The sequence below is a fragment of the Hippichthys cyanospilos genome, chromosome 18 (assembly GCF_059441005.1).
Source record: "Hippichthys cyanospilos isolate Australia breed blue-spotted pipefish chromosome 18, RoL_Hcya_1.0, whole genome shotgun sequence".
In the NCBI taxonomy this organism is placed as follows: Eukaryota; Metazoa; Chordata; class Actinopteri; order Syngnathiformes; family Syngnathidae; genus Hippichthys; species Hippichthys cyanospilos.
In genome coordinates, this window is record NC_142386.1 from 4357738 (window position 1) to 4379681 (window position 21944).

A 21944-nucleotide genomic window follows, 5' to 3' on the forward strand; every position below is an offset into this window, starting at 1 on the left:
TTCATAGCCCTCCCCTATGCCCCACCACCCCTTCGCCAGTCATCTACATGTTGGGCAAGGTGTATTGAAGTGTTTTTTTGTCTATGCATGTGCGATTTTTTTTTTTTCCCCAGTCACGCATTCTGTTTGGGGCATGGCTGAAGACTTTTTTTTCTTTTCTCCTCCACCCCCCATGTAACTTTATCTCTGCTGAGATTTCAGAAAGCTCAGCGTAGCTGTTACTAGAAAAAAAATGATTGAAAAAAAAAATGAATGAAATGAAGTCATACTAGCTCGTCTTTGATATTCATCTTTGCGTTTAAAGGCGAGCTTCGGACAGCGGCGCCCTTGGACCGCGAGAGCCGACCCGCCTACAAGCTAATCGCCCAGGCCACTGACGGCGGCGGTCTCTTCTGCCGCTGCCACGTGTCTCTGAGTCTCCTCGATGTCAACGATAACGCACCGTCCTTCGCGTCCTTGCGTTACGTGGCCAGCGTGTATGAGAACGCCGCGCCCAGCACGCTACTCACGCGATTGCAGGCCACCGACCCGGACCAAGGCCTCAACCGGACAATCGTCTACTCCCTGGTGGACTCGGCTAACGGCTACTTCTCCATCGACCCCGTGTCTGGGGTGGTGGCCTTAGAGAGACCCCTGGACAGAGAGAGCCAAGACACCTACCAACTCCGTGTTCGGGCCACAGACCAAGCCGGGCTGCAGGGGGCGCTCTTCTCACAGGTTGGTGACACCCCCCCCCCAAATCAACATCATTGACTCAGCATTACATTGAAACTGGCTAAGCGCTAGCTCGTTTCAAGTTGGCGCCCCAGTCTCGCGCCTGCATAAGAGGCTAATTTTAGTTAGCCTGTACGTACATGCAAATTTGATTCATAGTTATTTATAAATGTACTGTATCTAAATCAAAAATTGTTGACCTTTTGGAATTTTGACACCTGAGGGCTGTTTTAAATTGTGCAGAAAAAACACTAAAATCATGCTTTCCAGTAGACTCAGACACCAGCCTTGATATATATTTGGATTAGCGGAGGAAAAATATGTTCTTCTTTCCCCGTCCACGCCTCTCATTGAAAGGATGCCACCTCAAGATGCGGCAAGGAGAAGCGATAACAAGCCACGTAGATTTTAATTAAGATCAGTGCTTATCACATGAGCACTGAGATGGAAAAGATGATGAGATGACAGCTGAAGGGCCAGTGGCTCTTTGGCGCCCACTGGTGCAAATGCTGAGGAAAATATATAAATATGCGCAATATGTACACGTTTAACCTCTACCTTTTTGCAGTTTACAGAAAGCTAGCTGTAGTTTTGCTAAATTTTGTTCTTTACTCTTTTGTTTGTCTTTTTTGCATTGATGAAATTGTTTTCCACATTTACAAAAACACTTTATTGCTCCGCTAAAGACTATAAATTGCTAAGTCCTAGCAAGAATGTTAGCTGCATCAGCTTCACTGATTCACTTTGCATGTCATTCTGCCTTGCATCCACCAGGTGGACCTGACCGTCCTGGTCTTGGACGTGAACGATAACGCGCCAGTTTTCCAGCGGCGGGACTACACAGTCACTGTGCCTGAGGATGTTGCAGTGGGCACCGAAGCGCTTCGGGTGCTGGCCACTAGCGCCGACATCGGGCCCAATGCCGAGATCTCCTACCGGATCCGCTCGGGCAACGAGATGGCCAAGTTCTCTATTGATAGGAACCTGGGTGAGCTTGTCGGTCGGAATCTGGAGATTTAAATGTGGAAAACATCTGGTTTATGGTAGCCTTGCCTGGATGAATTTCCTCCAGGTTCTTTCGTTCTGTTCGGTCCGGTTCAGTTAATTATGGTTCTTAGGCTCTATATCCGTGGCCGATGACCTGGACTTTGAAGTGTGCAAGGACTACTACCTGACGGTAGAGGCCTGGGATGGCGGCAGCCCGCCTCTCAGCGCCGCCACCATGGTCACCATCCAGCTGATGGACATCAATGACAACGCCCCGGCCTTCAGCCAGGACGTCTACAACGTCTTGGTCAGCGAGGATGCACCGGTCGGGCAGTCCATAACTAAGGTAAGTCTGATTGATTTGATAAGCAGCATTAGCTGGAATCACGTTTACTTGAAAAGATGTGTGTTAGATTCAAGCAAGGCACAAGAAGGAAGACAAGGGGCTTGGCTTCTTTTTACTCACGAGGAGAGCGGACAAAGATGTGCACCATTACCTTTCTGCTTATACATCCCATCTGTTACTCATTTTTTAATTTATTTGGGTTGGCATAGTTACAAAGGCGAGGTTAGGGGAGACATAGGACAGCAAGGTAAACACTCAGCTTTTGACCGTGAAGGATGTAGGCACGAGTCCATGTCGCTATTATCTTTCCCGGGAACATGAAGACCGACCCCGTGCTGTTCCACCCAGTGGTCAGGTCGAAGCGCCTGATTTATTCTTACAGCTGCAGGAGACGTGTCGTCTACGCACACTTTCTTCACAGACAACTCCAATAGAAAATATATATGTTGCAAAAACCAAATATTGGATCATTTATATACAATTATCCTAACATTGTGTGTTTGTCTCAGGTGTTGGCAGAGGACCTGGACAGTCAAGTTAACGGACGCATCACCTACTCTATCCTCAAAGGCGACCGGAGTAACCAATTTTGGATCGACCCCGTGACGGGGCTGCTCAAAGTCAATAAGCGTCTGGACCGTGAGCTGGTAACGCGGACTTGATTTTTATGCGTAAAAATTCTGACCGTCAAACTTGCAACAATATTGAAATGTTTGATTGTGCAGTATTTGCAAATACATTTGGGTGTACTTGTGTTCTTATTTTACACTGAAATGCTATGCAATTTATGGCTAGCAAAAGCTATACAATTCATAGCTAACTTCAGTCAGTAGAGGAGCAGTTGTCCAACTTTTTTTTGTTATTCGGTAGTAAGTACTATGTTTCTTTGCACATTAACAAATAGAAGCAGAAAATATTTTCTGAACAGTTTTGAATTGAAAACAGATTCAGAATCAAGTCGTCGACCCAAACATCGGCATCGAACTGAATCGTGAGACAGTCGAAGATTCCAAACCTCTACTTTAGGATAATCGCTTCGTATCATTTCTTCTCTGATCCGATAATCAGAGTTTTCCTGACTGATCGGAAGGCTGGAAAAATTGCTGTCAAAACAATGCCCAACACCATGCGATAATCGCTTAGGATCATCTTTTAGGGAATATTGATAATCTTGCCGGAAGAGAGAGAAAATCAATCATCTTAACATAAGGCAACACGGGGCAATCAATCCGGCTAATCTTTTCGAGACGCGATAGTCAGGTGTTTGCTGACGTTGACCGCAAGGGAGGGGGGGAAAAAATCACTAATAAGACACCGCGCACCTCAAAATCATCGCTCAGGCTCATCTTGAGGGACGTCGGGCCGTAGCCGATTAGGCTGGCTAGCCGGCATGTGTAGCCCCGTCTTAAGGACGCACCTTTAAGCGCAATATAACTCACGAGGAAATCAATAGTCATTTGGCGAGTCGGCGCAAGGTCAGCGAGCGCTCACATTATGCGGCCGTAACCAAGCGTGTCGGCCGCGTCGCCTCATGCATAAAGATGCGCTTGCTCGCTCTCGCCCCGTACAGGTGTCGCGCTACGCTCTGTCGGTGCAGGCCTTCGACAGCGGCTCGCCCGCCATGTCCTCGGCCGTGCTCGTCAATGTGGACATCGCAGACGTTAACGACAACCCGCCGGTTTTCACCCCGCCCAACGCCACCGCCGTGGTCCGGGTAAGCGCTCCTGTCGCTCGATTCGCTTTTGTCAAAGCAGTAAAAAATATTGCCGTGACTATTTTGACACCGCGTGAGACGAGTAAAATACTAAGTTCTGTTTGGTTGTGTGAAAAATGTAGCGTGAATGAACTTTTTTCTTTTTTCAAACTTACAGCTGAGCCAAGCTTCCGGCAGCGTCCTGTTACGTCTGTCCGTCAGCGACAAAGACTCCCCAAGGAATGGCCCGCCCTTTGAGTTCCGCCTAGTTTCTGGAAACGAGGGCGGTTTTTTCACGCTTGACCAGTCGGGAACGCTGACGTCCAATCGCGAGTTTGCCCCGGAGTCCCCCCGGGAGTTCACTCTGGAGGTCCAGGTGAGAAACAAGTAGATATGTGTTCATTTATTCATTAACAGGAAGCTGACGTGTTTCTCCGTCATTTTTTCAAACAAAAAGCTTTAAAAACAAAAAAAAGCTATTAACTTTTAAAAAAAAAAGCATCAACTGAAATGTATACAAGAAGTTTCAAAAAATTGCCTTAATTGGTACTATGCCAGCTATTTGCAGATATATATTGGGAGCTGCACACGCCTCTCACCGCACTTTCACGGTTGTGGCTGCACAAACCTGTCGCCGCATATCCAATTTGAATCATTTGGCAAGTCTGGGTTTTGTCTATCCGGGGGATAAAACTAGCTGCAATTTTGGACTTCTCCTTCATAACCCTAATTCCAATTGAAGATATTTGCCATAACATTTATTATTTAATTTCAGTGCTACCTTAAGATTGTCCTTCCGTTTGGCAGGCGAGCGACTCGGGCCGGCCTCCTCTGGTCTCGTCCTCGTGGGTGTTTCTGCGGGTCATCGGGAACAGTCAGTACAAGCCGGCCGTCTCGCCCCTGGAAATCTTCGTGGTGACGGCGACCGACACGTTCCAGGGTGGCCCGATTGGGCGGATCCACGCCACGGACCGTGACCCCAGTGACGCGCTGACCTTCACCCACAGGCCGCCGGATAAGAGCTTGTTTAGCATCAACAGGCAGGACGGAAGTGTGACAGCTGCGCCGGGCCTAGAACCGGGCAGGTGAGAGACATTTTATGTGACAGCGCCGCTTATGTTTTGACATTCGTATCGACGTTCAAAGGTATCAGATGAACGCCACTGTGAGCGACGGGCGCTTTGCCGTGATCGCCGACGTCTCGGTCCGAGTGGAACAGGTGACGGACGTCCTGCTGCGTAGCGCCGTCGCCCTGAGGTTCCGTTCCTTGTCTCCCGAGGACCTGCTGGGTCGCTACCTCAACCAGATCCGGCTGACGTTGCGGGCGCTCGCCGGTTGGAAATGGTCAGCGGGACAACAGGACCCGCTCCACATCCTCGGCGTGCAGCCGGTGGAGGGGACGTCCGACGTGGACCTCCTCGTGGCCGTCGAGAGGCCGGAGACGTCCGGCGGCGCCGCCGGGCGTACGGGGGGCTTCTACACCACCCGGGAGGTGGCCGCCAAGCTACGGGAGTCAAGGGGGCAGCTCCGAGGGGTTCTGGCCGGGGCGACGGCGGTGGATGACGTCTGCTCGGGGGAGCTGGCGTGCGGCGACAAAGTGTGCGAGCAAACGCTGGCCATGGAGGCCGGTTCGCTACTGACGTACAGCACGGAAAGGGTCAGCCTGGTGTCTCTGCCGTTCAGGCGCATTGAGACCTGCACCTGCCCCCGTGTGTTATTTTATGGACCACTATAGCCCCTTTCACACCACAGGAACTTTATCAGGAACTATCCGGTGGACCCTGGTAGTTTGAGTTTCCCTTTCCGTTCATAACAAAAAATGTTCCAGGTCTGGAAAGGTCTCTTAAGCGTCTACCAGGAACTATCTAAGCACGACTAGGGTCTTGGGGTGTGTTAATGAGTGCTTTTTCACACATCGCCCTCCTAAACAAACAAACAAAAAATCCATCCTGCTTATTTGTCATCCAGTTTCTTTTTAGTTACCGCCACTTGCTGGACAGGAGAGGTAGTGCAGTCAGCCCCTCCCCTGCTTCATGCCATTAGCCCGATTTGAATAAGCAACCCCGTTTGCTGTCCCTCAGTAGGAATGCAAACTTGTGGGCCACAGACCAGAAACTTCGAATTCCTGGACTGTTGGTGTGAAAGGGGCTTTTATCTCTCACATTTATCTGACTCTTTTTGGGGTACATAATGTTTTTTTTAATGTTTTTTTCCCCCCCCTCTGTGTTCCAAGCTGGTGGGGCATGTCCCACTCCTGTGGAGCTGTGCGAAGGTCAGTCATGTCCTGGAGACATGCAATGCGTTCGCGCCAGCCCAACGGCAACATCTGTCTGCCAGTGTCTCCCCGACCGTCTGGATGAATGTGCCGGTAAGCTTTTTTTCCATTATGTTACATTTACAACCGGATTATGAGTGATAGGAGCCAAAGCCTGACACTTGTAACCTACTATTGATGATTAGGCTTTTGATTTGGTCATCTAACTCGTTTTTGACTTGATTCCTGACTTGATTTTTTTATTAGTTATTGCTTTACTGATGTGGTTCACGACTGGTTCAAGATTCTTTTGGAATTTATTTAATTATAAATTGTGTTTTGCCTTCTTGGCCAGACCACCCTTTAAAAAAAGAAAAAGACCTTGGTCTGATGGTTTTCGTTCAGTGTGGGTCTCTGTGTTTTACACGTTTTATTTGCCAATTCTGGGCTTAGTCTGGTCGGTTATAAACTCACATGGTTCTTCCCTTGATTCTTGACGGTTCTTTTCTCCAATTATAAATGTTTGTGCATTAAAAGTTCACACTTCTTGCCCGTGCAGGTCAAAGCTCTCTGAGTTTTTCCGGTAACAGCTATATCAAGTACAAAGTGAGCGAGAGTGGTCAGAGCAGTCAGAGCGGCGAGATGAAGCTGGGCCTCAGAGTCCGCACGCTGCAGACCAGAGGAGTCATCATGTTCACCAGAGTTAACCCCTGCACCATGCTCAAGGTAAACATCAAGGTCTTCGAATCAAAAAGTCATTCTGGGTGCACGCCAAGGCAAAATAATTTGCCGTGTTCAAAATCCAAAGAAGTCAAGAGAACCACATAATGAACCAGTCAGAATCGAAGAACCAAATCTACTCCTTTTACAGTTCATCTGGTTTGAGATTGTTCTTGACACGGTTCTTTGTGTGTTTCTTACGGTGAACCTGAAGGTGCAAAACACACACTAAGCGAACAAAAAAGCTAATCGCAAATAAAAACACCTTACTAGAGAGTAGCAGACAAGAACAAAGAAATACAAAAAAAAAAAGGAAACAATAAAAAGGACGCACACAGTAAGAAAAGAGCATGCAATACAAAAGAAGCATGAAAAAAGAAGCACACAAAAAAGAAGCAAATAAAAAAAGCACATAAGAAAAATGAAGCAAACGTTAAAAAGAGTATGCAAGAAAAAACACTAAAGAAGAAAGAAGCAAACAACAAAAAAAGAAGCACACAGTAAAGAAAGACACAAAAGAAAATAAAAGCAACAAGAAAAAAAGCTAACTTTAAAAAAAATAAGCACACACGAAAAAGGCATACAAACTTTACCTACTGGAAGCGGGTGGTGTGGGTGGGGGGGAGAGGGGTGTGGAATCACTCCTGATTGGACAATAAGGGGCTACTTGATTGGACGTCAACAACGTTTGTCTTTGATGAGGACGTTAATCCTTTAACAAGTACTTTCTGGACTCGGGCGCGCTGAATCCTTCCGTTCCAGATCGAAGGTGGCCGCCTGTGGTTCCAGCTGGACTGCGATAACACGCTAGGCATCATGGGAATCTCCGGGCGTCAGATCAACGACGGGCTGTGGCACGAAGTGGCCTTGGAGCTGACCAGCAATTACACCCTCCTCTCATTGGACGACAGCTACGTGGAGAGGCGGCGGGCGGCCCGTGCCCCCGTCCGCCTTTGGCCCGTCGCCCCGGAATCCTCCTTCTTCTTCGGGGCGCAAGTGAGGTCTCTGGCGGAGGGCGGCCAAGGGGGGAGGGTCCAAGATGGCTTCCAGGGCTGCCTGGGACGGTTGATGCTCAATGGGAGAGAGCTGCCGCGGCAGAATAAGCGCAGTCGCTACGCTGAGATTGCCGGGCTGAGTGAGGTAGAGCTGGGCTGCGTCCTCTACCCGGACCCCTGCGTCAGTACCCCCTGCCTCAACGGAGCCATGTGCGCCAGCCTGCCCTCCGGAGGTCGGTCCCACTCATTGCACCCGTTCAATTCAGTCGATACAATTTTTTTTTTTTTTTTAGTAACAAACATTTTAACCAGATCTAGCAAAGTCAGAATATTTATGCAGGACCTCAACCACTTTCACACAGTGACCCTGCAAAATTGGGCCACCGGTCATAAAAAGAAAAGCAGGGATGCAGCCCTTAGTTTAACACATAACACAGAAATGGTATTTGTGTGATTCTTTTCTGCGATCTCCTTCACAGGCTTTGGATGCACTTGCGTCTCCGGCTTTACCGGAGGACGCTGCGAGAGTCCAGTGACACCCTGCGTACCAAATCCTTGCCAGGCTGGAGGAGAGTGCCAGGCGGTGGGCGGGGGCTTCGTTTGCGGATGCCCACCTGGACTGGGGGGGCTAAGGTAAGATCAAAAAGCTTTGGGCCCTAATAGAACTGTTTTTCTACTCCGTGTTATTATATTACTTCAAGTCACCACTGGAGGGCAGCAGCACTCTTTTACGTAGTTGTTTTGCAGTTGCTGAATTATCTAAATAATTTAAGGCGTTAGGACATGAAGTTTGTCCTAAAAATGACCCCTTTGAAGAGCAAAAAGCAAAGAAATCACAATGCACAATATGAAATAGTGCTGTATATGAAAACAACTTTTGACCTCGACATGAACTGAATGATTTTAATACATGCATTTGTTGATAAATATTTATCAAAAAATATTAAACGAATAATAAAAATTGTGTGCAATACGTTTTCAACCTGCAATGTAATCTCTGGCCCCATTGGCCATCTTCTTCTGTTCTGTTCTTTTTGTATGAAACTACTGCACATCTCAAAACAAGTTGCACTAAAATGCCAATGCTAGAAAATGAGTGCATAAAATATTGTAAACAAAGTGCTATTAACTGTATCTGTTTCAAGTTGTGAAATTTGTATTGAGCATTTTCAAAAACAAATTGCAATTGTTCTGTGACTGCAGCTTGTTATCACTGCATAACAACAAGGCGCAAACACTCACTCAGCAGATATTCAGCGTGATGACATTTCCGAGTGTTGCAGAACACGTGTTGTGTTGTGTGCCACAACCAAATATCATCATAATCATAAAGAGAAAAGACGAAAAAATGCTAATGAGAATGAAGACATGGGTGCGTGCGCGTGATGCAAGTCATCACAAATGAGCAGAAAACGGCTGAGTCTCGCTGGGGGGCTGGCGGCGGGGGGCCGCGTTTCAAAGCAGCAGCGTGCGCATGGATCTGCAGGCGGACCACCACCGCGCACACCCCCACTAAAAGTGTCTTAACCCTTGAATTCATCTACAAAGCATATGCTGTTATAGTAATATTAAATACTTCCATTCATGGAGCTGCATTTATTTGAAGTATTAATGTAATACAATATAATATAATATGTACTGTTTCTTTATACATATATACAGAGAACAAAACAGGCAGAATAATTTTATTTCAAAATATTTATGAATAAACGTATTTTTCCAATCATTTTTAGACCCCCGGGGCCCAACTTTGATACATAAATATATGTATAAAAATGATTGTGGAATTTGCAGATGCGACGGGGACATTGACGAGTGTGAACGAGTCGACTGCGGGGATGGCGGCGAGTGCGTCAACACGCCGGGATCCTTCTATTGCAACTGCACACTGGGATACAAGGATGAGGCCTGCGGCGACGCAAGTGATGGCGACGTAGACGACGACACGCAGGTGCGTCCATACACGCCAACAATCCATTCCTTAGACTGTTAGCGTATGAATCAAAAATATACCGTATTTTCCGCGCTATAGGGCGTACCTCAAAGTCATCAATTTTCTCAAAAACTGACAGTGCGCCTTGTACATTAAAACAAAAAAAAATCACCATTTCAATAAAGTTTGACTTATCTGATTGCAGCTCCATCTAGTGGATGCATAACACAAGCCCAGCTCCTACAGTAGCTTCTATTCTATGCACCTTATAATGCGTTGCACCTTATATACTGTCTGAAAACAGTTTTAAGATAAGCCATTCATTGAACCTGCACCTTTTGTTCCAATGCGCCTTAGAGTGCAAAAAAATTGTACTTTTATTTGAAAACAACCCTTTCCTCAATTAAAGACAAATCATTTTAAAACGAATTATTAAGATGTCAAAGCCATTGACGGACGAAATAATGTTTCATGTGCAATGTATTAGCAAGCACTGTCAATATGATTCAGTGTAAAATGCAATTACGGGGCATTTGAAGATCTGTTACAAGTGACAGTCATTTACGCTAGCTGCCAAAAATCAGCGTCAAGTGTCAATCATCTTAATCAACTGTCAGTCTTCTGTGTCATAAATGCGTGCGAATGTGTCCAGGCGGAGCCGCTTTCATACGTCGGCCCCGGAGAGATAATCGGCATTGGCGTCTTGGCCTTTGTCATCGTCCTGCTCCTCATCCTCTTCATCATCTTCCGCAAGAAGATCCAGTTCCGGAAGGACTCGGCGGGGGCGGCGCCCGGAGGGTTGGCGGGCGTCATGTCTGTATCGGCCATCACAGAGACCAGCTACATGCTGCGCAAGACAGGCATGGGCGCAGAGGGCATCGAGTTCAAGGCGGTTCGAGTGTCGGGCTCGCCGGGCAACTCCGGGAGCGAGGCTGGTAGCGGCCTGACGGGACCGCCGCAGGTGGCGGTGAGACCGAACGCGCACTCGCCTCTGATCGGGGGGAGACATGGCAGGGACGTGGATGGAAACAGGGTGAGTCGTACATAAAAGATCATCATTCACATACTATACCGCTGTTAAAAATGTCTCCTCTTCACGTCCCGCCTTCCCAGCTGAGCAGCTTCCTGTCCGACACGTCCAAGGTGCGCGGCAACCGTCGGGGCGTGGCGGTGTGCAGCGTGGCGCCCTCCAACCTGCCCCCGCCGTCGCCCCGCCGCCGCCTCAGCCAGCACAGCCCCGCTCATAAGGTGTCCTGGGAGGGCGGCGACACGGCCGCGGCGGCGCCGCTCGGGCGGCGGGACGAACGCGAGGACCGGTGGAGTCAGAGGGCCTTCGAGATGGAGAGGACGGACGCCGGCGACGGTCAGACAGCTCAAAAGGACAACCCGAGTCTGGCTCGGGGCCGCTTTCAGGCCGGCGTTAGCGTTTCAAAGTCGGCTCCGAAGCCAGGGTTAGGGTTTCGTTTCATGGCTGGCTCGGGGTTTTCGAAAAGCGCGCCGGGGCCACTTTGGCCTGTCGCCACGGAGACCATTACTTCGCCCGTGACCTCGATACACTTGAAACGTTTTCATTGTCAATTCTAATGAACGCGCACCATGAATAAATATGAATAATAAATACGATGAATAATGTCGGAGTTTCTACTTTGTCCTACTTTGGGTCCAAAGTGCTCCAGTTGGAAAGAAGCCTGAAAAGACAGTGAGCGAGCCCGACCACTTTTTGCAAGCCAGGTAGCGGCGCCGCGTGTCGACTGATGGTCGACTGTCTACTTTGAAAGATTAATCCTTCTTTGAAACCCTAACTCTGTCTTGGATCCCAACTTTGTAATTCATAGACCTGAATTGAGGCCCTCAAATTTCGGCTTAAAAGCCCAGATGGAACATTACCGATTTGAAACCCTAATTTTAAAACATAAAGACGGGTGTGAAATCCCTTCAACAAAAGTACAACAAAACCCTGAACTCCTCGGTATCCTTGAAACCATTTCAAACCAACACTCTAAACGCAAGACTGTGTTGAAACCCCACCTTTAATATCTACCCTCACCCCAGCTTGAAAACCTTAATCTTTGAAACCTTATGCGAGAATCCCTACTCAGAAGTCTGAAACCTGGTTTGAAAGCAGGTTTAGGGTTTCAAATCGCACTTGCTATTTTTTAAGGCGCCTCCCAATCCCGTCCGCTTTGTTTCCAGTGCCAGAAGTGAATCGTTTGTGTTTGTTATCTCCATTATCGATTTCTTCCGCAGGGATCAGGATGTTCTCCCCCGCTGCGGGGAGAACGGGCGAGCGGGGGCGCCCGCCTAATTAGTGTGTGATTGTTACCCACTGCACTTTGTTAATTAGCGCCGAGCTAAATGGCAGCCAGCCGTCGTAAGCCTCGCGCGCTCGTAGACGGCCGAGGCGAGAGAGCGACCCGATCGGTCGTTTACGCCGCCTGCTGAATAATTGATTCATTAGCATATGATGAATAATTTAGTGAGCGGCAAAACAAAAAAAACACGAGCGCTCGCATGAATTCTTTTCGACCTTGACTCCAAGCCATACTTTGGAACCATAACCCTGGTTTGAAACCACTCCCAAGCTCAGCCCTAACATGGAATCTGAGGCAGTAACAGCCTGTTAATACTCGATCTTGTTTAGGAACATGTTTACTGTTTTGTAATTCAAAACCTCATTGAAAGCATTTCAATCCTGGCTAGAAACCCAAAATGAGGCTTAAAACCCTAATTTGAAGGCTTGGCTGGGCTCGGCGTCCTATTTTGAAGGCCGGAATCTCGCTTGAAACATTTGATTGACAAAGTATGGTCCTTTTGTGTGTGTGTGTGAGTGCAATATTGAATATTGAAACGTCTGGCGTGAATATACACAAGCTGCCCAGTGACTGCTCTCCTTACGTTGATTGACAGCCTGCCTGGATCCCGGGGGGGGGGGGGGGGGCATGGTCCCATGCACACACTCACAGAAGGTTCAAAAGCTTCCAAGTGTGAAGGCTTGTTGTAGAGACCAAAGACTCCAGTTGTGGCATGTCAACCTGAGTCAAACTTACATGCTAATTGTGTGTGTTTTTGTGTGTGCCCAGGCGATCGGTCGCCACCTGCGCGGAGCGACATGATCGGTCTTTCGTCAGACTCCGCATCTGAGGAACTCAGCTCGTACACGTCAGAGTCCTTCGACGACAACGGTAACCAGCGCTGGCGTTTTGCATTATTTTACCTGACGGACGCACCTTGGAGCGGGTTAAGGCTTCAAAGTTGGGTTTTTACACAGGTTTGGGTAGTATGGTTTCACGGTAGGGTTTTAAGACCAGGCAACGGCTGAGGTTTAATAAAAAATGACCAAAAACGATTTTTAAAAAGTTAATTTCTTTATGAAAAAAAGTCTTTCGGTTTCACACAGGGGTAGGGTTTTTAAATTATTATTATTATTTTTTTTTTAAAGCTAACAAAGTAAGGTTTGAAGGTCGATTTTGCAAATTTGGATGAGGGTTTGAAAGTACAAATAAAAAAAACAGGATTAGGGTTTCTAACCGTAATATTTCATGCCAGGTTTGCGCTTTGTTTCAAAGAAGACCTTATATTACAATTCAAAGATTTAATCTTCATGTTTTATTGTCTTTAAATTTTAAGCCAGATTTCAAAATAGGGTTTGCAGCCAGGGTTAAGGTTTTAAAATAGGGTTACAATCATAAAAAAAAATATATATATAAAATAGTAATATAAAAAATGAAAAATAGTATTAACAAGAATATACTGTACAATAATAAAATAATAATGTTATAATTGATTTACTGTGTTGATTTCAAACACAAATTAGGGCACCAGAGTTTGCGAAAAATTAGGAAAGTAAATATTTTGAGTAATCTCTCAAAGAAAAAAAAAAAATTCCCGATGGAGTTATCAACGACATCACTGATGAGACACGCACTAGATTGATAACCGTGCTGCCTAATTAAGCGACATGTAGTCATTGAAGAGATGATTAGCACTTAGAAGTGCAACAAAAACAAGAACAACAACAAAAAGACTTACAAGAAGACAAGCAAGTATTTTCTTTCCCGGAGAGCTCAATAGCATCGATCTTTTTTCTGCTACCTGCTAACACACTAACGACTCGTATGTGCTTATCTAGGACACACACTCTTGCTGATCCCGCATTTTTTAACACACCCTGATACTTTTCGGCTATTAAATTCCCGTAGCTGTAGAGACAGTGTGTTGAATTGTGTGTTTGTGCGCACGCAGCCTCCATTGTGACCGTCATCCGTCTGGTCAACGACGCAGTGGACCACATTGAAAGTGAAGGTAGAACAACGTTTATTTCAAGTTCATTTGAACATGTGTAAAACGACAAGAAAAAAACGAATTGTATCATACATTACTGAACTGTAATCAAAGCAAATCTACTTTACTTACTAAATCTTTTTTTTTTTTAATACATACGAAATGATATATACAAATTCTTATTGTTTGTAGTTTCCAACATGGACAAGGAGCAGTGGCAGCACAGTCCTGGTAAGTGTCTTCTTACCACAAACTTGCTCAAGGTGGAGTTCTGCAGATGTTCTCATTTAGGAATAACGTCAAGCAAATTTGTACTGTTTTAATGCTTTGATTTTTTTGGACTGTGATTTTACTCCATGTAGATCGCTTTGTATACCACGACGGTGGTTTTGGCGCCGTTTAAGGTCGGGTTGAATAAGATGCGAGCGTTTCCAGGTTTGCGTGCGTGAAAGAGCGGCCACTAATGAAGCACGCCCGCTTGTCTCCTCTGAGCATCTCATCAATTTCACATAAATACTGTACATGTCGCTTTCTTTCTTACGCTTCATTAACACCTCATTTATGCACACACACACACACAGCGTTGTTTTATCTAGGCAACATCCATAGTTTTTTCCCCAGACCCAAGTACTCAACTCTCGAAAGCAGGACTTATGCTAATGCTAATATTTGCTAATGAGTCGAAGCAAAACCTGCGGCATTGATTTCGTGAGCTCCGTCTTTTGAAAGATGCCTTCAATTTACAAAAAGCATTGAAAAGGCCTCTAAAATGACATCAAGTCCACGGAATGACAGAAAAACCACAAAACCGGTACGACCAATCGTTTAACAAATTAAAACCGGTCTCGCCGGCAGCAATATGAAGTCCGGCGTTGGATTTCTCCCGTCAGGTTGAGGAAGCCGTCATGGCCCGAGCCAAGACGTCGGTTATCGACTTTTATGTCTTGTTCCCTAGCAACCGATGCCACTTCTCCTCACTGCGCATATCGCCGAGCGTTCCCCCACTCGCGCCGGTGCAAACAAAAGAATGAAAAAGAGACTCCGAGGGCGTTAAACTTCAAAGATGACAGAGAAACAAGACTTGACTCCTTTTGTCACAAGGCATCTTTTATAATCATCATCATCATTAGCATGAATCCGAGCCATAATCATCAACAATAACAAACTTAATCATCATCGTACACGTTCATTACCGCGGTGACTTGAGCTTGAGGGTGAAATGTGATCAAATGGTGGATTCTCATAGACGTTATCCAGCATGTTCTCCTCTTTTACTTTGATGGAGACACTTGGTTTCAACACAGGCGTAATGCAACTCAGGTGCTCAACTTCGAACAACTAACGGCCAACGTGACCGATATTACCTCCAAGTCGGAATTTGTTAGCTTCCATTCTTCCGCTGCATTTTTGCGTTGTTAAGAATGAAAGGCGTGGAAACGACAGTGAGAAAGGGACTCTTTTTTTTTTTTTTTTTTTCAACACCTTGAGACAGAAGATTTGCCCTCAAAAATCAAAGCTGTTTTTTTTCCGTACTTGGTACCGCCACAGCAAATCCCAAAAGTCCTCGGGTCTCCAACATATTGCCCCCAAGCAGGGACCTCCAGAAGTTCCTGGATTGAAACGTGTTGTCGAATCCTATGACACCCATCCTAGATTGTGATGTCAGTGTCTTGTATAGAAAGCCTCAATGATGACTACATCCAAAGCCAGAAAACTGTCGTTGACGTTGTTCCCCCGCCCTGTGTTAGGTGCACTTTGCACAGAAAGAGCAAAAAAAGGAAATGTGTCCCAGCTCAGAACTCGAAGAGGCTCAAGCGTCCTGCTTTAAGGCATCTCAGTAGTCCTCAATACCCAAATGTTCTCATTTTCAGCTGCGAAGTAGACCAAAGGTTCTCAGAGCATTGGCTCAAATGCAGCTGGCCTGTTTTGGCATAGAAAGGCAAATGCTCCAAAACCCAGAGAAGGCTTCTTCATGAACTGATGAAACCTGCTCAGATGAAAGGCAAAAGATCTTCCAACAACAGCAGTCCAGTTGTAGCGGCTTCAACGGCCACCACATCCCGGAGTATAAAAGTTCCCCCGTGTCTAAAATGATGTTCTTACCCCGCAGCCTACCAGTGGGACTCTAACAGGCAGAACTCCAACTGGTTCTCGCCCTCCCGCCTACGTCCACCCGAGGTGGGGTCCCACTACGACCTGAGCGACCAGCAGAGCATCCGGCGAGGAGGCAGCACCCGCTCCCTGCAGCTGGACTACCTGTTGCAAGTCCCGAGCGGCGAAAGAGGGCGGGAGCCGGCGCCAGAGGCCCGGCGGAGAGCCTTCCAGTGGGAGAAGAACCAGTCGGGCGAGTGGCAGAGGAAAAGGTGGCTGGACGGGGAAGGGCGTCAACGAAGCAGCGAGGAGTCGCCCGTCTACGAGGAGTACCGGGAGCCCCGACGAGACTCCGAGCGCAGCGAAGACTCCGAGGGCCTCTACGACACGCTGCCCCCGGCCCGGGAAGCCTATGATGGCTATCCGTCCAGCCCGCCGGGCGTCACTTTACACCCGGCCCAGTTGCTGCCCCCCTTGCGGGCTTGGGCCTCTGGGACTCGGGAGGGCGGCGGCGGCGGCAACCTGGCCTCCGACGCCGCCGCGAGCGGTTCCGGTGACGAGCTGGAGAGACTGTTGAACCTGGTGTCGCTACGAGCCAGGAGGGCCACGAGGGCCAACAGAACTTCCACCGGGTCGGAACCCGCGGCGGGTTGGGACGGTTTCAAGTGACTGGACGCGCGCGGAAAAAAAAAAGGGACGTCTCTCTCCTCTTGAGCGGCGCTTGTTTTTCCGAGGAAAGGACTGTGTAACCGCATGCGGCACGCCGCCTTTGAGATGTTATTAAGATTAATGCCGTCTTTGTTTAATCATTTCATTACTCGCCAATTATTTATTTCATAAGGAGGTCGTTTGGCGGCCGAGCAGCACGAGCATCAAAGCGAAAGATAATTAAAAGTAAGGCACTTTTCAAACCGCGCTCGCACACACACACAAACGCGCCGCCTACGATTTAACGCCTTGTCTTATCACTGTGAATAAATTGTGTACGCCGTGTGCACCTGATGTTTGTCATCTATGGCTGCACTTCACCTCACACTATACCTCCACCAAGGCTCAACAATCCAAATTTTACAAGCCAACAAACGGCAGTTGAGTTCCGCATCACTGATTTCACCCCAGACCGTACGTATTTCGTGCTGCCTTCATGTCAAAGTTCGAAATTTACTGAGTCTCATGATTTTGACATACCTTTGATTGTTGACGCCAAAGCTAATGATTGTCAGCTACTCTTCTAGTGCATTGTGTGTGAGACATATCTATGCTTAAGTACGAACATTTTTAACTCATTCAAAATGCCAGCGACGTATTTTTCCAGACATTCAATCCCAGATACTTAAGTGACTGGAAATGAATGTCCTTAATGTAGTCAAGTATCGGTGTAATACTTAAGTAGCTGGCATTCAATAATAAAAACGTGAAAATACATCGCTGGCACTGAATGAGTTTACAACATACACCCCTCCAGTTTGTATACAATGGCATGAAAAAGTATATGAAGCTTTTGGACTTTCTCACATTTCAGAATAAAATCATCATGGAATTTGATCGGATCTTTTCCAAAATCACACGGAGGAAAATTCAGTGTCTGCTTCAACCAAAAACACCCAGTTACTCAGCGGTTTTATGTTTGACAATAACATTCAAACGGTGTGTAAATACTTGCTACCGATGCTCAATGGTGATGCTGAATGAAGCTTGCATTAAGAAATCCCACTGAGCAAAGAGAGAAGGGGGGGGGGGGGTTGCTCTCACTAACACCAGGATTACACACAAGGGGTGCAGCCTAATCTGCGCGGCCGACATCTGCCTGGTGTGCGCACACGCACACAAACGCATGCACATGCACAGCTGGAACGGACACAAACAGCATCTCACGCAACTGCCGCTCATGTATTATTCAGCAAGACTTTAATTTCCACAGCGTAATCAGCTGCAGTGAGGCATGCCTGCCCGCCCGCCCGCCCGCCTGCGTGTGTGTGCGTGCGTGATGGGCAGATGATTAGCGGGACAATCCTTTGACATATGCCACAAACGCGACTCCTGCCTCTTAGTTTTGCTCATGAAGAATCACAACCGTGCACAATTATTGGCATGTTAATGTTTTGTTTTCAACCGGAGTCCTATGCAATATTTTTACTGTTTCATTTCATCAACCCTATTTGATATCATGACAACCCAAAGAAATATGGTTAAGATATGATTAAATATAACAAAAGAAGTGGGGGAGGGGGCAATCTGAACCTACTGTATGTGGATTTGCCCCACAGGCCGCACCCGAACCATGAATAGAATCTGCTAGACCAAAACTGTCAAACTCATTTGAGTTAAGGGGCCGCATGGAGGAAAATCTATCCTCAAGTGCACGCAATACAAGTCTTCACAATACAGCCTTTTTCCTTTGTTTGCATGAAATGAATTTTTTTGACCTTTTTTTTTTCATCAAATAAACACAATGAAAAGCAAAGTGAAGGAAAATACCCCGATATATATATATATATATATAAATATTTCAGACAACAAGGCAATTGCATTACACAACAAAGCAAGAAGCCCCTTCAGCATTCATGTAATTAACGTCAAGTAGTTTGAGTGGGAAAAGGTGAATGAATGGCGTCAGTGTGCTGACATGCGTTGCTGATGTTTTGCACGCATCACTCGGCATTCTGCGAGAGCGGTAGAACGAGAGAGAGCAAAAAGCATATCAAAGCGCGTGGGAGGAGATGTGTCAGTGGTACTCGCTCCTTTCTGCCACTATTCTGTCACAAATATTTTTTGTTGTTGTTTTTTTTTTTTTTGCAGAAACCTTTCTTTGCCAAAAACGTATTTTGGAGTTCTTCAAAACAAAATCTGTTTATTTTATAGTTGTTGAATGACTAGAAGCCAAAATTATTTAAATATTTCTGAATGAACATATCCTTAATATTTTTAGGGTAGCGATAGCGACTTGTTGAAAAATGTAATTTTTTGTAAAAAAAAAAAAAAAAAAAGGCATATCTTGCGGAAAATATTTCCTAGTTTTATTTATTTATTTTCTAAAACCCCCATTTTTCTCGCTGATCAAATACTACGTGTCGAATAAAAACAAGGATATAAAATACTTTTTTCCCAGATTTTTTTTCATTTTAGCTAAGACAATGCGTTGACCGCAACAACTGTAAATATAATAAAAAAATATCAAACAGAATAAATAATAATAATAAACAAAATAAATAAATCCAACTATTTTTGACCCCCCAAAAAAATCAACTTTATTTTGGGGGAGAAAAAAGTTGTTTCTTTTAGTGGCAACTTTTTTTCCTCGAACTATTTTGAACAGTGACAAATTTCAAAATGTCAGAAGTATTTTTATAGGTTAAATAGGTAGTAAAGGAGGTCAGTGAGCTGCCACGCGTTGCTAATATTTCGCTCAGCATGCTGGGAGATGGAGCGGGCGAGCAAGCGTGAGAGAGAGCGCATCAAGCTATAAAGGCGCGTGGGAGGAGGTGATGTGTTACTCGCGGGGAGTCTCCAGCGCGCCTCACCGGCGGGGAGCGTGCGCGTGTGGGGGGGGGGACCAACGGAGGGCGTTCCTCCGGGATTCTCAGCACATCTCCGCCGAGGCGTCGCAACGGCTTAGAGCTCGCGTGCCCTGCTTTTTTTTTTTTTTTTTTGGTGTGCGTGTTGGAAAAAGGGGGAGACTCCCACATCCAAACCAAAAAAACAACAACATGCGAGCGCTTCGGCTGAGGAGGTGGAGGAGGAGAAGCCGGTGTACTGTGGATGAATGACTTTGAGTGAACAAAAAGACTTGTGTAACTTTATGTAGGTCACACGTGAGCGCCTCCCTCGGCTTATCAACCGTCTCGGCGAGAACGACGACCAAAAGCGGCGGCGGCAGAAGAAGAAGGAGGAGGAGGAGGAGGCTCGGCAGAGGCGCGGCGATGCTCGGCGGGACGTGATGCCCGACACTCCGGCGCTCCTCCGCAACCGCTCGGAGGAGGCGCGAGACGGCACCGAGGCAGGCGGCCGACCCGCCTGGGTCATCGGAATCCTGGCCGGCGTGCTCATCTTCACCACGGTGGTGGACGTGCTGGGCAACCTGCTGGTCATCATCAGCGTCTTCCGCAACCGCAAGCTGAGGAACTCCGGTAAGTCGTGGCCGCTTTCCATCTCAAACTTTGTACTTTTGTCCTAAAGCCACTTGCTGGATTTGAAGGGTTGGATTTTTGGGGGGGGTAGGCGGAGCTTACTGCCATTTTGGACGGTTTTCTATTAAAGTTAAATTTCGTGTTTGATGTTCGCTCGATAAACGTTTGGGATAAAAACACACCTCGATGAACCCTACTTGGAATTTGTTGGAAACAATCCAAAAAATAGCTCGCCTGTGCAAAAAAAAAACTCTACAAGTTGGGACAATATTTACTTGAATTGGCTTATTTTTGATTGTGACTTTGGACATGAGGATCAGGTTCAAATCCTGATCAAAACTGGACTCGTTGCGCTGGGCCAGTTGCTCTCCCCTGTGTGTATATAAGCCATCATTGGACCCAGTGTTGGGTTAATCCCAATCAAAATCCCAATCAAAAATGCTGGGTGAAATCATCGACCCAATGTGTTGGGTACAAATAAGCGCTCATTGGCTATGAAACCATTGACGAAATATGTTTTGGGAGGAGGAGAAGTATTTTTTTCACTTTTTTGGGGGGTTTATTTGTTTTAGAGAAATCACAGAAATCTTTTAGACTTAAATATTTTGTTGAACATTTTTGTAAAGTCATTTTTTTATCTTAAGTTGCAAAAACATTTGTCACCAAAAAGTAAATGTTTTATCTTGGATTCTCTTTAAAATAAAGACAAATTTTTGCTGTATTTACTTTTTTTTCCTCCAAGAATTATTTTCATATCATTAATTCATCTATTTTCTCATGAAATTATCACAAAAATATAACCTTTTCCCATAGAAAACTGTACTATGCCTTATCAAATACAAAATTTCATGTAAAAAAGGAAAAAAAAAAGGACAAAATTATTTTCTCGGGAAATTGAACAAATAATACGACTTGTACCATGTAAAGCTAAAATCGAATTCCACGTGGTTAGGGTTTGTGGTTTTGGTGGGACCCAAATTCGCGGCAGCAAATTATCTGGGAACCTTGGCTTGTCACGTTCCATATTCCTGCTCGCCACAAATTGTTACGTAAGAGCAGGGACTTGTAAATACACAATGTGTGTGTGTGTGTGTGTGTGTGGGGGGGGGGGGGGGCAAAACCCGGCTCATGTTCTTCAAGCGTACACACACAAACACACCCAGTTTGCACCTGAAAATGGCGGAGGACGGTCTGTGGTTCATCTATTCTGATTCCGTATTGACAGCATTGATAGACAACCTCCTGGCCAGGTGCTCCCGTTTTTCTTTTTCACCAGCAGCCGCCCTGTAGAAAAAAAACACCAAAAATGTTACCCGGCGAAATTAGCCCCACTGATTAACGCCAGCTTGAACTGCGCTTTTCTTTCGGCAAAGGACAAAAACAAAAACGAAATCTTTCGATTACAGTGATCACTTTGGCCCCCATTTTTTGCTACGCTTCAATGGAGGTTGTGCTGCTCCATACTGTAACGTGCGTTTTGGGGGAAATGCACGCAGCCGGCTCATTTTCAGGGTGACATTGGCATCACGTCGGTGTGCAAATAGATTAACGGCATGCATATTTTTCCATTTGCTTCATTTTGGGACGTTTACCTTGGGAGCTATTTAATGAATGAGTCCCATGGGGTACATTAATGCGCCTTATGTATGGATCGTCCTTCCAAGAGCGAGCCAGGTTTAAAGTGTAAACGGTAGCCTGGGACAAGGCAACGCGCTGAGAATATTGTTCACGAATCCTCTTTTTGAATGTAATTCAATGCATTGATTTTTATGAATGAAAAGACTTCCTTATGAATGAGCTGCA

The 21944-nt window shown here is 46.2% G+C and overlaps 2 protein-coding genes and 1 long non-coding RNA gene across 3 annotated transcripts in view; 2 read left to right on the forward strand and 1 right to left on the reverse strand.

Annotated features, from left to right (window-relative positions):
* Positions 1-17581, forward strand: part of fat3b (FAT atypical cadherin 3b) — a 54923-nt gene extending 37342 nt beyond the window's left edge. Inside the window, exons 33-51 of the mRNA XM_088440426.1 lie at positions 305-717; positions 1489-1702; positions 1833-2047; positions 2557-2694; positions 3618-3761; positions 3919-4116; positions 4548-4825; positions 4887-5449; positions 5974-6108; positions 6554-6720; positions 7477-7942; positions 8189-8342; positions 9504-9660; positions 10295-10675; positions 10756-11005; positions 12723-12824; positions 13885-13944; positions 14116-14154; positions 16034-17581. Of these exons, the coding sequence (XP_088296552.1) occupies positions 305-717; positions 1489-1702; positions 1833-2047; positions 2557-2694; positions 3618-3761; positions 3919-4116; positions 4548-4825; positions 4887-5449; positions 5974-6108; positions 6554-6720; positions 7477-7942; positions 8189-8342; positions 9504-9660; positions 10295-10675; positions 10756-11005; positions 12723-12824; positions 13885-13944; positions 14116-14154; positions 16034-16683 (4724 nt within the window). The 3' untranslated portion in view covers positions 16684-17581. The remainder of the gene's footprint in view (positions 1-304; positions 718-1488; positions 1703-1832; positions 2048-2556; positions 2695-3617; positions 3762-3918; positions 4117-4547; positions 4826-4886; positions 5450-5973; positions 6109-6553; positions 6721-7476; positions 7943-8188; positions 8343-9503; positions 9661-10294; positions 10676-10755; positions 11006-12722; positions 12825-13884; positions 13945-14115; positions 14155-16033) is intronic.
* A 1942-nt stretch (positions 17582-19523) lies between these two features.
* mtnr1bb (melatonin receptor 1Bb) overlaps positions 19524-21944 on the forward strand; it is a 30732-nt gene continuing 28311 nt past the window's right edge. The window contains exon 1 of the mRNA XM_088440659.1: positions 19524-20141. Coding sequence (XP_088296785.1) covers positions 19952-20141 — 190 coding nt within the window. The 5' untranslated portion in view covers positions 19524-19951. The remainder of the gene's footprint in view (positions 20142-21944) is intronic.
* Positions 21281-21944, reverse strand: part of LOC148408575 (uncharacterized) — a 59138-nt gene continuing 58474 nt past the window's right edge. The window contains exon 5 of the long non-coding RNA XR_015868556.1: positions 21281-21425. This is a non-coding gene — a long non-coding RNA (uncharacterized LOC148408575). The remainder of the gene's footprint in view (positions 21426-21944) is intronic.